At 47.0% G+C, this 14,328-nt stretch overlaps 1 protein-coding gene across 2 annotated transcripts; it reads right to left on the reverse strand.

The window, feature by feature from the left end:
- Positions 1 to 691: 691 nt before the first annotated feature.
- On the reverse strand, positions 692 to 14,264 carry BABAM1 (BRISC and BRCA1 A complex member 1). 2 transcript variants are annotated; one of them, XM_083421731.1, is made up of 9 exons: positions 14,139 to 14,264; positions 9,928 to 10,259; positions 9,602 to 9,660; positions 8,426 to 8,546; positions 6,283 to 6,361; positions 6,096 to 6,120; positions 5,618 to 5,747; positions 3,553 to 3,639; positions 692 to 1,242 (listed from the first exon to the last, which is right to left on the reverse strand). In XM_083421731.1, exons 2-9 carry the CDS (start codon positions 10,204 to 10,206, stop codon positions 1,042 to 1,044), a joined length of 981 nt encoding a protein of 326 aa, XP_083277857.1. In that variant the 5' UTR covers positions 10,207 to 10,259; positions 14,139 to 14,264; the 3' UTR covers positions 692 to 1,041. The 2 variants fall into 2 exon arrangements, with proteins under 2 accessions (XP_083277857.1, XP_083277856.1); XM_083421730.1 differs by lacking the exon at positions 14,139 to 14,264 and adding an exon at positions 12,813 to 12,949.
- Positions 14,265 to 14,328: the final 64 nt, after the last annotated feature.

Raw genomic sequence — 14,328 nt, forward strand, 5'->3', positions numbered from 1 at the left:
GAAAGGGTAACAGGGCTTAGTGAGTGGGGGGGGAGTCTGTGGCAGAGAGCAGCCCAGATTTGGAGGTAGGGGAGGGGGGGCAAGAGACAAAGATGGGTCGGGCGGGTGTCTTCCTCTCCTGCTACGATAAGCTCCCCTCCCTGCTGATCTCCCAGGACCAGAAGAGGGCTGAAAAGGGCAGAGGAGAGGTTGGCTGCATGCAGGCATAGTCTCCCATTGCTTAGGGGAAAACCTCCATGTAAATGTTCAGTCTCCAGGTTAATAGGAACCAGTGAGCCAGATGTCAGGGACTGGTTGGACGTACAAGAATGATGGGAGGAAGTAGCTGGGGAACCCTGAAAGGTGGGATGATGATGATGAGTGGAAAGAAAGAGACGAGGGAGAAGACTGGGAAGAAGTGGTGTCGGAAACGGAAGGGATAACAGGAGTTAGTGAGCGGGGAGAGTGTGTGGCAGACAGCAGTATGGAATCAGAGGTAGAAGCTGAAGCAGAAGAGGTGGGAGGCCAGGAGGCAGAGACATGAAGAGGCCAAGGTGTCCCCCCTTAAAGCTCTCCTTCAAGCTGGGCTCCCCGGACCAGAAGAGGCACGTATCTCTCTTTATAAAACCTAATAAAATTTATTCAAAAAGAAATAAGGGGGGGACCCCTCTTAAATTCCCAGAACGCAAATAAATCTCCGGAGACGGGCCGCTTTAACCATTGGAAAAGCCTTTTTAATCAGTTGACATTCAACATCTGTTTCTCCCTTCCTCTGCCCACTTCACTACGGACCACGAAAAAGGAAGGTAGTCAACTTGTTACACCCCTAAGTCGTTCCCCCACCCCCAGCAATATCTGGCAACTGCTTTGGTGGGGGGGGGGAGAGAAACTGACAGACAGCTTGCATTTACGAAAGAAACACCCAGAGAGTTAAATCCCTAACAACGCTAAGGACACGAGGAAGGTGGGCTGCAGAGATATGCTTGCTGGCCTGCAAGATGTTTTGCAAAGAGAGTGAGTGAGTGTGTGTGTGTGTCCCTTGGTCTGCGTCTCCCCCCCAAGTCACACGACGGCCTCAATCTCCACCGCCTCCTCTTCCTCCAGCATGCTGTAGGAGGCGTGGGTCTGGAAGGGTCTCTGCAGCGGGTGGGCAAGGAGTTTGGCCATGCAGTTGTGGAGCTCCACGGCCGGCCCGGTCAGCGACACTTCATACTTGTAGTTGGTGCCTTTGCTGTCCAGGTTGCTGAAGAAAGCAAAGGTCTCCTGGAGAGGAGAGAGGAACCGCAAAGGTATAGTGATGGCAATAATTTTATTATTTGTACCCCACCCACAAGACTAGGTTGCCCCAGCCGCTGGGCTGCTATACGTATAACATAGCATAATAATAGTCTTTTTTCCATATAGAAAGCTGCATCTGTTACTCAACAATTATATCCCAAATCAACAGAATAGCAACTTCCCGCTCACCCAACATCATAGAATCATAGAATCACAGAGCTGGAAGAGACCACAAGGGCCATCGAGTCCAACCCCCTGCCAAGCAGGAAACACCATCAGAGCACTCCTGACATATGGTTGTCAAGCCTCTGCTTAAAGACCTCCAAAGAAGGAGACTCCACCACACTCCTTGGCAGCAAATTCCACCGTCAAACAGCTCTTACTGTCAGGAAGTTCTTCCTAATGTTTAGGTGGAATCTTCTTTCTTGTAGTTTGGATCCATTGCTCCGTGTCCGCTTCTCTGGAGCAGCAGAAAACAACCTTTCTCCCTCCTCTATGTGACATCCTTTTATATATTTGAACATGGCTATCATATCACCCCTTAGCCTCCTCTTCTCCAGGCCAAACATCAATGTTTATAATCCAAATTGCATGTCAAGGAGATAAGTAACTCTGCAACAGAAGCCACCTGAAGGCAGCCCTGTATAGGGAAGTTTTTAATGTTTCATTATCTTTTCATATATGCTGGAAGCCGCCCAGAGTGGCTGGGGCAACCCAGATGGGCAGGGGTACAAAGATCATCATCATCATCATCATTATTAAGTTTCACAATTCTGTCTAATCTAATTTCAAACTCTCTAACATGTTTTGTAAAAATATTTTCTGCTATTTTCCTACACTTCAAACCCCGCTGCGGTCTTAGCACAGGGGAAAACTTTTTATATACAGGCTAGAAAATGGTTTCTAGTCATCTTTGAAATATTCAGAATTTGTATCTTTCATCAGCGCTGTCAGTTTTGCCGTCTCTGCATATTCCAAGGTTTTCACCATGATGATGATGAACAGTCTGGGCTGCTCACAGCATGTATCAGAATATATATATCAGAACCAGATAGAGGGCCTTCTCAGTAGTGGTACCCGCCCTGTGGAACACCCTCCCTTAAGATGTGAAGGAAATAAGCAGCTACCCTTTCTTTAAAAGACATCTAAAAGGCAGCCCTGTTTAGGGAAGTTTTTAATATTTAATGCTGTTTTGTTTTTAACACTCGATTGGGAGCTGCCCAGAGTGGCTGGGGAAACTCAGCCAGATGGGCGGAGTATAAATAATAAATTATTACTATTACTATTATTATTAAACATCAAACATTACAAACTTCCCTATTCGGGGCTGCCTTCAGATGTCTTCTAAAAGTCAGATAGTTTTTTATCTCCTTGACATCTGCTGGGAGGGTGTTCTACAGGGAGGGCGCCACCACTGAGAAGGCCCTCTGCCCAGTTCCCTGTAACTTCTTTTCTTGCTGGGAGGGAGTCCCCGGAAGACCCTCAGAGCTGGACCTCAGTGTGGGCTGAACGATGGAGGTGGAGACGATCCTTCAGGCCTACAGGGCTGAGGCCATTTAGGGCTTTAAAGGTCTGCACCAACACTTTGAATGGTGCTCGGAAAAGTACTGGCAACCAGTGAAGATCCTTTAGGACCAGTGTTATATGTTCTCGGTGGCTGCTCCCAGTCACTAGTCTGGTAGCCACAATCAGCGCATCTCTCTCGGCACTGGAGTGAGATCTTGCCAGCAATCTGCTCCTGAACTTGGCCAAGCTGGCTGCTGAGGGATGATTGACAACACCTAGGGGACATCAGTGTCCCTGCCCACTTCCCTGGCCCAGTAATTCTGGAAAAAGTTTAAAGACTATTTACAGAAATACTGTAAAATTAATGAATGTTAGAAAAATGTTGGAATGAAGTTATATGGCTTTAGTAGAAATGTTATAAGGAATTAAGTATAAATAGGTTATTAGAGCATTAAAGGGATAAACAAGGTTAGAAAGTGTTAATATAATTATAGGATAGAAAACAGAGGAAGATGGAAAGGAATTGCTGAAACAATTAATAGAAGTGGAATACAAAAAGGGAGGTGTGAGGAGGTCATGGAAATTAGTGAAAGAAAGACAAGATATTGAAATTGAACTGTGTTTTAAAAGGGTTTTGTTTTGTTTTGTTAGTTGTATGTTAGTGTTTTGCAGTGTTTCTTTGTATGGTATTGTATTCTTGTATGTTTTTTCTTTTTTGGTTTTTTGTAGTTTGTGTTCAATTTGTTGGAAAACTAATAAATATTATTATTTAAAAAAAAATCTGTTTACCTTCCAGCTGGTTTCCTCCTCTTTGTCCTCAAAGCCGTTGTGAATATAGAGCACGTCAAAGTAGTAATAAGGGCACTGGAGCATTTTCTGTGCGGAAAAAAAGCAGCAGCAGCACGGTCACGAATGGAAGCATGGTACAGATGCCAGCGGAATTTTCTAGTTGGCATCCATCTGTCTCAAGAGGCAATGGAGTGTGACTCAGAGGGTGAGGCCAAACTGCTGCACTAACAGTACCCAAGTGACCTCCCCGGGGCAGTGTGTCTGGGCAATGTGTCTGGAGGTCCTGGGCTGCCCAGGCGACAGGACACCCCACCCCTTGACCTCGCTGATGGGGTCCAAAGGAAACCAAAGCAAGATGTTTGGCACCAGCTGGGCTGCGGGAGTTGCCACAAACAGGCGTAGAAGGCGCCGTCCAACCACCTTAGGGACCCCGTTCCAGATTTGTGAAGGGTCTACTCCTGAGCCTTTTCTTAAGATGTCGCACGAGGCAGCGGAGGTTTAGGGCCAGAGTTTCCCTTCTCCTAGATGGGCTTCCTTCCCAGGTGGATGACCGCCTCTCCTGGTCTGCCCCGCAGAGGACCTTAAGGTCCATGAATAATCATAGTTTAGAGTCCCTGGGCCCTAAGGAAGTCAGACTATCCTCCACCAGGGCCAGGGCCTCCTCAGTGATGGCTCCGACCTGGTGGAATGCTCAGTCCCATGAGACCAGGGCCCTGCAGGATTTAACCTCCTTCCACAGGGCCTGGAAGACAGGCTGTTCCACCTGGCCTTTAATTCGAATTCAGCCTGATCTTTTATTTCCCTTCCCTTCCCTTTTTATGAAGATTGCCTGCTCTGGGATCTCAAAGCTATTTCTCCCCTGGTCTCTACGCTGGCCCAAATAGGACTAATTTAGCCAGCTAGCCCTGGTGATCATCCAATGTTTATTGGATGGATTTTCTCCCTAAATTGATTTCTGAATTCTGAGTTTATCGTTATTCACATTTTATACCGTATTTTATGGCGGTTTTCGTTGCATCAATTAAGTGTTTTAAATTTGTTGTTAGCCGCCCGGATTCCGGTTTTTGAACCGGGAAAGGTGGGGTATAAATAAAAATTTATTATTATTATTATTTATGGCATGGGCAGAAACTGCCTTCTTGACCATTGGGCCCACTTGGTCTCATCCACTCCATCCACCAGAGCGGGTCTTTGCATGCAGGGGAAGCCCCTAACGCACGGAGGGTCCGAGGCCCATCAGCTCCCCTCACCTGGATCAGCCAGCCAGTCAAAGCCAATCCTGGGATGTGGCCACTGCCGCCTGCTGGCAGCTTCTAGGAGCCACAGGTGAGAGCTTTTGAATTCTGGTGCTGGAGGAGACTCTTGAGAGTCCCAGGCACTGCAAGAAGATCAAACCTCTCCATTCTGAAGGAAATCAGCCCTGAGTGCTGACTGGAAGGAGCTGAGGCTCCAAAGTCTGGGGAGAGAGGCAGCCCACAAGTGAGCTTAGTGGCCAATTCATTATCTGCTGGTATAGCATGAGCTAGACAGCATCTTAAAAAGCAGAGACACCACCTTGCCAACAAAGGTCCCTATAGTTAAAGCCATGGTTTTCCCAGTAGTGATGTATGGAAGTGAGAGCTGGACCATCAAGAAGGCTGATCGCCGAAGAATTGATGCTTTTGAATTATGGTGCTGGAGGAGACTCTTGAGAGTCCCATGGACTGCAAGAAGATCCAACCTCTCCATTCTGAAGGAAATCAGCCCTGAGTGCTCACTGGAAGGACAGATCCTGAAGCTGAGGCTCTAAGACTTTGGCCACCTCATGAGAAGAGAAGGCTCCCTGGAAAAGACCCTGATGTTGGGAAAGATGGAGGGCACAAGGAGAAGGGGACGACGGAGGATGAGATGGTGGGACAATGTTCTCGAAGCTACCAGCATGAGTTTGACCAAACTGCGGGAGGCAGTGGAAGACAGGAGTGCCTGGCGCGCTCTGGTCCGGGGGGTCACGAAGAGGCGAACACGACTGAACAACAACAATATATTTTTTTAAAATAAAAGAAAGAAAGAAAAAGGGAACGGGCACCTTCATCTGTTCCGTGATTGTGACCGGGGGGTGGCAAGCTGGACGGCTATAAACCAGGATGGTTCTGACGACATATGGCGGTGGGATACTCTGCACATTCTCCGTCACGGGCAGTTCTGTCTTCTGCTGTCTGCGTAGATGAGGGAGAAGGAGGGAAATTTGGGTCCGGGGACCTGGACTGATAGCAGGTTTCCTGCAGGCTCCCCTAGCCCCGCGCCCGCCCCCTGAGCTGGAGGGAACAACGGGGAAATCCCACTTCCCCTGTTCGTAAGGCAACCAGGATCCTTCCTGCTCGACTCAGCAGGAACATGAGGACTAGCGCCTTATTTTTAAGGGGTGGGTCACAGTGCGGTAGTGCAGAAGGTCCCAGGGGACTGGTCCCCGCTGGCATCCCCAGGGAAAGGGTTTCTAGTCTGAAGCCCTGGGTCTGAAACATCCCAGGAACAACCCAATGCCCGTCCCACCAGGAGAAACTTACATGAGGCTGAAAAGACCTTCGAGATCTTCAAGGAGGGAGAAGAGTTAAGGTGGATAATTCTCCGCAGTGTGCTCTTGCCCCAGCTGGTATCCAGTCCCTCCCGGTCCAGATTCCTAAATCAGGGACCCCCCAGAGGTCATCTAGCCCAACCCGCTGCAATTCCACCGGCACACGGTGAGAAGGATACTGAAGGACTTGCACACCACTGTCTCCAGGTCATACAAGCAGCTGCAAACTTCTCTAGGATCAGAGGTGAATCCAGAGAGCTGGCGGGGAGGAGAAAACCAGAAAGCAGGTGATTATCTGTCTTCATTCCATTTCACTTTTGATTTGTGCCTTTCTATGTTCATAGAATCATAGAGTTGGAAGAGACCACAAGGGCCATTGAGTCCAACCCCCTGCCAAGCAGGAAACACCATCAGAGCACTCCTGACATATGGTTGTCAAGCCTCTGCTTAAAGACCTCCAAAGAAGGAGACTCCACCACACTCCTGGGCAGCAAACTCCACTGTCAAACAGCTCTTACTGCCAGGAAGTTCTTCCTAATGTTTAGGTGGAATCTTCTTTCTTGTAGTTTGGATCCATTGCTCCGTGTCCGCTTCTCTGGAGCAGCAGAAAACAACCTTTCTCCCTCCTCTAGGTGACATCCTTTTCTATATTTGAACATGGCTATCATATCACCCCTTAACCTCCTCTTCTCCAGGCTAAACATGCCCAGCTCCCTTAGCGGTTCCTCATAAGGCATCGTTTCCAGGCCTTTGACCATTTTGGTTGCCCTCCTCTGGACACTTTCCAGTTTGTCAGTGTCCTTCTTGAACTGTGGTGCCCAGAACTGGACACAGTACTCCAGTACTGCATACAAGGCAGTTTACAAACATGACCCGCTACAAAAAGTCACAATAAAAACATAACTTTAAACTAAACGGCTTATATCAAATACAGCAATATTCAGCTACCCATTAGAATACACCAGCCAACAGTAAAATTAAAAATCAGCAGTTAATAATTACCGTATTTTTTGCACCATAACACTCACTTTTTCCCTCCTAGAAAGTAAGGGGAAATGTCTGTGCGTGTTATAGAGCGAATGCCTGCGGGTGGCGGGGGGGGGGGGGATCTGCTGCAGTCGTGAGCAGAGGATCCATGGTTCCCCTTCTTTCCCTCCTCCGTGGTTACAAAGCACGGATCCACATGGATCCTCAGGATTTTTGCATTGGGATACTCCAAACTCACTGTCAGATCACATGTCTGTGGCCACAGCATGAACCACAAAAATCATATATCCACTATTTCGTTTAGAATTATTTTTTTCTTGTTTTCCTCCTCTAAAAACTACGTGCGTGTTATGGTCTGGTGCATGTTATAGAGCGAAAAATACGGTAAGCAGTTGACACTTTACAATTGCAATAAAGGGTTACTAAACTGTAATCAATAAAATTAATGGCAGGATCCACAATGCACAAAATACCACCAAACACACACAATCATGTAAAAGGATCAAATTGAGAAAGAAGGGCACACAACTTTTAAAATTGTTTTTAAAGGTATCCTTGAACTCCTTCCTACAAAGTAGGAAGGTTATTTAAGGTAAAGGGACCCCTGACCATTAGGTCCAGTCGTGGCCGACTCTGGGGTTGCAGCGCTCATCTCTCTTTATTGGCCGAGGGAGCCGGCGTACAGCTTCCGGGTCATGTGGCCAGCATGACTAAGCCGCTTCTGGCGAACCAGAGCAGCATACGGAAACGCCGTTTACCTTCCCACTGGAGCGGTACCTATTTATCTACTTGCACTCTGATGTGCTTTCGAACTGCTAGGTTGGCAGGAGCAGGGACCGAGCAATGGGAGCTCACCCCGTCGTGGGGATTCGAACCGCCGACCTTCTGATCGGCAAGTCCAAGGCTCAGTGGTTTAACCCACAGTTTACCTCCCCGCAAAAAAAAAAAAAAAAAGAAGAAGATTGAGAAGCTGGGAAAGGGCATCCAAACTGTCTGAGGGGATGGAGCAGAAAACATTAGATCTTTTTACAAATGTCATTTTAAACAGTTTCTTCAACTCATTGTATATCATTTCCCAGATTTTTTTAATTTCTCTGCATTCCCGCCACGTATGGTAAGCCAAGCAACAAAGTTGGAGCCTCCCTCCTCCCTGGCCGGCAGGGAGGGAGGGAGAGGAGCTGCTTCCTTTGAAACCCGGGAAATTTAAGGGACGTCATCAATAAGGGACAGCAGCGGGACACGGCGCTGGGATGAGGGACTTTCCCGCCAAATAAGGGACGCTTGACAGCTATGATGGGTGGCCAGAGAAAAGAGAGAGAAGAAGCCAAAAAGTACCCAGGTGACGTCGTTGTTGACCACCACCAGCGCAAACTCGTGGCTCTTGTCGATTTTGTGCTTGGTCCGGACGAACATCTCTATCATCTTCTGAGAAATGTTCAGAGCGTTGGTTTTAGACCTTCCAGAGGGAGAGAATATGTCCACATATGAATTGTGAGATAAGGACAACTGTGACTTCAAAGAAGGATGGGAACTCGTTACAAATTACTTAAAAAAAGACAACAAAATGAATTGGACTCCTTGGCAGATTTTGAATAAACATACACAGATTTATTGATTGCTAACATAGCAGATAGATAATGTAAGGATTTATACAATTTTATAGAATGCAGAGAATAATATGAGTTGAAAAAGCAGAGAGAGGAGCTGAGGGAAGACTTGGGGGGAGGGCTTGATGGGGAGGTGGGGGGGGAATGAATATGAGATGTTTTGATATTTTTCTATGTTGAAATTGTTAATAAAAAACTTTTTTTTAAAAAAAAGAACTACAGTGGTACCCCGCAAGACGAATGCCTCGGAAGACGAAAAACTCGCTAGACGAAAGGGTTTTTCGTTTTCTGAGGTGCTTCGCAAGACGGATTTTCCTAAGGGCTTGCTTCGCTAGACGAAACGGCCCTGCCTCTCCTGTCATGGCGACGGTCACTGCACGCACACACACTCGCTTCCCCGCTCCTCCGGCTCCCTCCCACCTTCCGGCCGGCCTTCCGGCTGCCTCGCGCCGCTGCCCACCGCCCTCGCGCGCTCCCCTCAGGAGCCGTTGCCGCCAGCAGCCAGCATTGCAGCCGGAGTCGCGCTCCTGAGCCCCGCCGCCCTCCAGCAGCCGCGTCGCGCGGTGGCCACAACGCGCAGGTGAGTCTGAGGTACCGGCTGTGGCAGCTGTCCTGCTTCTCCCCTCCCCTCCCCACCGTTGTTAGTGTTTAAATGCAGTGGTGCTTCGCAAGACCAGAAAACTCGCACAACGAAAAAACTTGCGGAACGAATTAATTTCGTCTTGCAAGGCACCACTGTATCACAATGTGAAACAGAAACAATAATATTAATAATAATTTCTTATTTATATCCTGCCCACTTTGGGCAACTCCCAACAGATTAAAAACAGAATAAAACAGGGGAAAACATTGTAGTTCCGCAACAGAAACATGTCGGCCGACCAGAAGGGACGAGGCCACTCACCCGTTGAACGACTCCAGTTTCGAGTGGGACATTTCCTCTGAGAGGTCAAGGCAGATGATCTGAGAGAGAGAGAGAGAATATCAAGAACATCCATAGAACAATAGAATTGTAGAGTTGGAAGGGACCCGAGGGTCATCCATCCCAGCCCCGTGCAATTCCCAACGCGGGGCTCAAACCCACGACCCTGAGATCAAGAGTCTCATGCTCTACCAACTGAGCTATCCCAAACTGCCCAACAAATCTCTAAAACCTCCTCTTCTAGGATGAGCTCAGGGGACCAAGTTGGGGCTGGCGTGAAAAAGTCGAGGACAGAATAAGCTACTCACCACTTTTTCCGGGCAGTTGACCCGTGGCGTCCTGACCTGGAACTCGGTGGGCGGGACTGTGGGAGGCCAGCCTTTCCCATTGGTGGCCGTGGCGCTCTGGGGGCTGTCCCCCGTGCTGGCCGCCTCCCCTTCCCCCTCGCTGCGGCTGCCCACGCTCGCCTGGGTGCTCAGGGTCCGGTCTTCGGCCCCCTCGGGGTTGGAGCGGGTCCTGGGGCGCTGCTCGGCCGTCACTTTCTCCTCCTCCTCTTCCGTCGCACTGCTGGGCTCCGAGGTGTCCATCAGGGCCCCACGGTCAAGCGGGGAGTCCAGGTTTGCTGTTCCGGAAGGCCTTCCTAGTAAGGGGAGAAAGCAACACGGTTTTGGGGGTGACAGCTCCATTGCGGGGGGCAACGGATCCAGAATAGGGGGAGCATAAGGACATCGGGCCAAAGGGCCTCCTGTCCTCACAGTGGCCAAATACCCCTAAGAAGGACACGGACAAACTGGACCGTGTCCAGAGGAGGGCAACCAAAATGGTCAAAGGCCTGGAAACGATGCCTTATGAGGAACGGCTAAGGGAGCTGGGCAGGTTTAGCCTGGAGAAGAGGAGGTTAAGGGGTGATATGATAGCCATGTTCAAATATATAAAAGGATGTCACCTAGAGGAGGGAGAAAGGTTGTTTTCTGCTGCTCCAGAGAAGCGGACACGGAGCAATGGATCCAAACTACAAGAAAGAAGATCCCACCTAAACATTAGGAAGAACTTCCTGACAGTAAGAGCTGTTTGACAGTGGAATTTGCTGCCCAGGAGTGTGGTGGAGTCTCCTTCTTTGGAGGTCTTTAAGCAGAGGCTTGACAACCATATGTCAGGAGTGCTCTGATGGTGTTTCCTGCTTGGCAGGGGGTTGGACTCAATGGCCCTTGGGTTCTCTTCCAACTCTATGATTCTATGATCTAGGAATCCAGATAGACTGCCACTGGACCTGGAGGTTCCATAAGGACACAAGAAAAGCCTGGCTGCTGCATCAAGCCAAAGGGGACCCGTCTAATCCAGCCTCCTGTTTCACCATGGCCTAATAATAACAACAATATTTCAGGGCAGGTCACAACATAACCTTACTACGTAAAAACCACAAAATATATAATAAAAATAAGAACAGAAACAAATAAACCAACGTTCTTGTTTTTATTATGTATTTTGTGTTTTTTTACATGGTAAGGTTATTTTGTGAACCGCCCGGAGACCTGCGGGTATATGGCCGGTATACAGATGCAATAAATAACAATAGAGAGAAATAATAACAATAACAAACAAAGAAACAAATCTCCCTTCCCACAATGTGTTTAAAAGGGCATCGGATGGCAAGACCCGAGTGCAAAAAAACTCTTGAATTAAGACTCCCATAAATTGTTACTCAAGAGGTATGTGGCAGAGAATACTCAGCAGTCAATTATCAGTTTAATAACATGAAAAACACCCTTTCCCAAATTATCCTTACAATGCATGACTTTTAGGTCCTAAATGAGTTCTACATCTTTTCTACATTTGTGTTGTCCATCCCCATAGGTTTTCTTCAATCAAAATAGTAAGATGTATCCACCATATAAATTTGAGACAGTTTACATTTTGCTTAGGAATGTAAACAAAGTGATGTTGCCGGGCTGTCTGTTTGAAACCCAATGTAACTTTTTGTTTATGTACGAAATGTAAAAAGTAGAAGGAAAACCAACAGGCAAAAGATTTGTGGTGGATCTAGTAAAGTCCTTCTTGCAGCAGTGCAAAATTAACTTATGCACACAGTGACCTGCGATCTCGATCACACGCCGTCTGTAGTCCGCTGGCAGTAGGAGTACAATATGAGCATGTCTTTAAATTAACACCTTACATTAAAAACCTGACAGTACCAAATTATCGAAGGCTTTTCACCAAAGCCAGACTAAACGTCTTTCCTTCTGCAGTGTTGGCTGGCAGGTTGAGAGGAGTTCCCTACCAGGACAGACTTTGCTCGTGTGCCCAAGACATCGATTCCATAAAACATATTTTGTTGCACTGTGCAAAATATGAGCAAGCCAGGGCTGAACTGATACTACCCTTGCTGGTACCTTTCCCGGGAAAATCAGAGGCTCACTATGTCAGGTTCCTATTGGAAGACCGGACAAATGCTAGAACATTAGCAGTGGCCAAGTTTTTATCGGTGGTTGCAAGAACCAATGATCCCTATATTCTGAACGAAATGCTTGTTTAACCTGGAGGTAGGCTGTCTGAATTGTGTATTGCTTTGTAACGATTTGTTGGGTCTCTGGACTGTAATAAAGGTTGGTGATGACTTAGGGAACTCCCTGCTGCAGGACCATTTACGGCTTTAAAAGCAGATCAGATAAGCTCGTGGAGCAAAAGATGGTCTACTCTTATGTACAGTACAGCTAACTTTCTTTATCTCTGATTCTACCACATATCATATCCATTTCTTCACTCGGTTGTCTGTTGCTCCTGGCAAGACCAACTCTGCAAGAACCCAGCTGCAGCGTTGAAAACAATGTCCCTTGCAAGAGCTAGGCTATCATGCTCTGTTCCTGGCTTGGTGTAGTTTACAAAGCTAAGAGAGATTTGCAAAAATCATTGCAACTTGACACACACACACACAAAAACCTGAAATTGGTTGCACAACTCATAGGGTCACCATCTTTCTTATTTTCCTTTGCAACCAGAAGAATAAACTCATATGAATTATCTTGGCAGCTTGGCAGCTCCTCCCCATGGCCATAACAGCCGAGTTTTCCAAATACTGTACAAAAAGGAGGTTTTGTACCAAATATTATCCGCTTGGCATCCTTTATCCTCCCATCCAAAGCAATTATTTTGCATCCCATAAATGGCCTCTCCCTTTTCTTGGAAAACCACCTACCTCGACCCCTTTTGTTCCAAACGCAGGCAACCTGTAAAACCAGGGATCGTTCACAGACACAGACAAAACCCAGCTGCGAAATTAAGACTCCTTGCAAACCAGACCGGAAGTGTATGGAAGGGAAGAACCATATGCATGCCCCTCTCCTCGCCATGGATGCTGGGATTTGTAGTTCTCGCTTCCAAACCTCTTGCAAAAGAGAAAAGATGCGATTCTGCAATAGATTGGGGTTTTTGCTTGTTTTCATTCCAGACATGGAATGCCACTGAATCACCCTGGTTGAAGTAGATATAAAGAAGGCTGGCATAGAAAAGGATGTCGATGCAATCAGGAAATAAAGTAGAGATATAATGAACCCAAGAACTACCAACAGTGGAAGATTGGCAGATGAAGATGATGGACTTTTCGGAGCTAGCTGACCTGACTGCAAGAATCTGCGACCAGAAAGAAGAGGAGTTTCAAGAGGACCGGAGGAAATTTAAGGACTATTTGAATAAATATTGTAATATAAAAACATTAGAAATTAATTGAAAGAAAGAAACAGGCCTAAGCTTAAGTTATAATTAAATAAATGGGATTTATAATATTAAGAAAAGTGAGTAAGATGGACTATAATTGGAAATTGTTTTAGTTTAAAAATGATATTGGAAAGCTGGTGACAAGGAAACTCAGAAGGGAGGGACTAGAGGAAGTCAACCAAGATGTTTAAAAGGTTGGATTTGTAAAGAATTAAATTTGTTGTTATTGTTTATCTGTTTATTGTCCCTTTTTTCTTCTTTCGTTCCTTGATGTATTTTTCTGTTTTTCTGTGTCATTCTGCTTTTTGGTTTTTGTTATAATTGTGGAAAATCTAGTAATTTAATTTTTTTTAAGAGGGGGTGGATAACGCACCCCTTAAACTGAATGAATAAATAAACGGTGGAAATGCAACGAAGGGAAAAGCTGTCAATGAATTTTAATAGAAGGAACGCAAAATAAATCAATGGATGGATGGATGCAAAGAAGTGGCATGAATAAATAAGTAGATGAATGAATGCAAATAGATGGCACGAATAAATAAAGTCAGAGTGTAAATACAAAAAGAAAACTCTATGGGGTTTAGCCAAGCCTCCCAAAATAATCCGGAAATCTTGTCTGCGGACAAAAGTACCGAGTCCTCTATGAATGGGGGAAGCGGACAAATAGAGCGAACTACACCGTCATTCAAGTGACGTGAACATCAACTCCCGACCAATCAACAGGGCGGGCGGGGAAAGGAAAAGGGGCGGAGGCCTGATGCCCCTTTCCAACCTATCCACACAGAGGATTCTCTATTCCCCCGCCTACCAGTCCCTCCCCTTTCCTCTTTTTACTGGGCAGCCGGGCAGTCAGTCATTGCGACGGCCAGCCAATGAGAAGCCCAGGCAGGCCTTGAGAGGGAAGCTTCAAACTTTAAAAGCAAGATGGCGGCGGGGGCGGCGTCGCCGCCGCCACAGCGGCTGTGAGGGAGCCGCGGCGGGCGCGCGGCTAAGGCCGG

This window comes from Podarcis tiliguerta, assembly GCF_965153285.1.
Source record: "Podarcis tiliguerta genome assembly, chromosome: 18".
Taxonomy (NCBI): domain Eukaryota; kingdom Metazoa; phylum Chordata; class Lepidosauria; order Squamata; family Lacertidae; genus Podarcis; species Podarcis tiliguerta.

Coding starts and splice junctions, on each gene's coding strand:
- BABAM1 (XM_083421731.1), bottom strand. CDS start 10,206: ATGGACACCTCGGAGCCCAGCAGTGCGACGGAAGAGGAGGAGGAGAAA. Junction 3,640..5,617: donor CAATCACGGAACAGATGAAG/GTGCCCGTTCCC, acceptor TTTTCCGCACAG/AAAATGCTCCAGTGCCCTTA. Junction 1,243..3,552: donor AGGAGGAAACCAGCTGGAAG/GTAAACAGATTT, acceptor TCTCCTCTCCAG/GAGACCTTTGCTTTCTTCAG.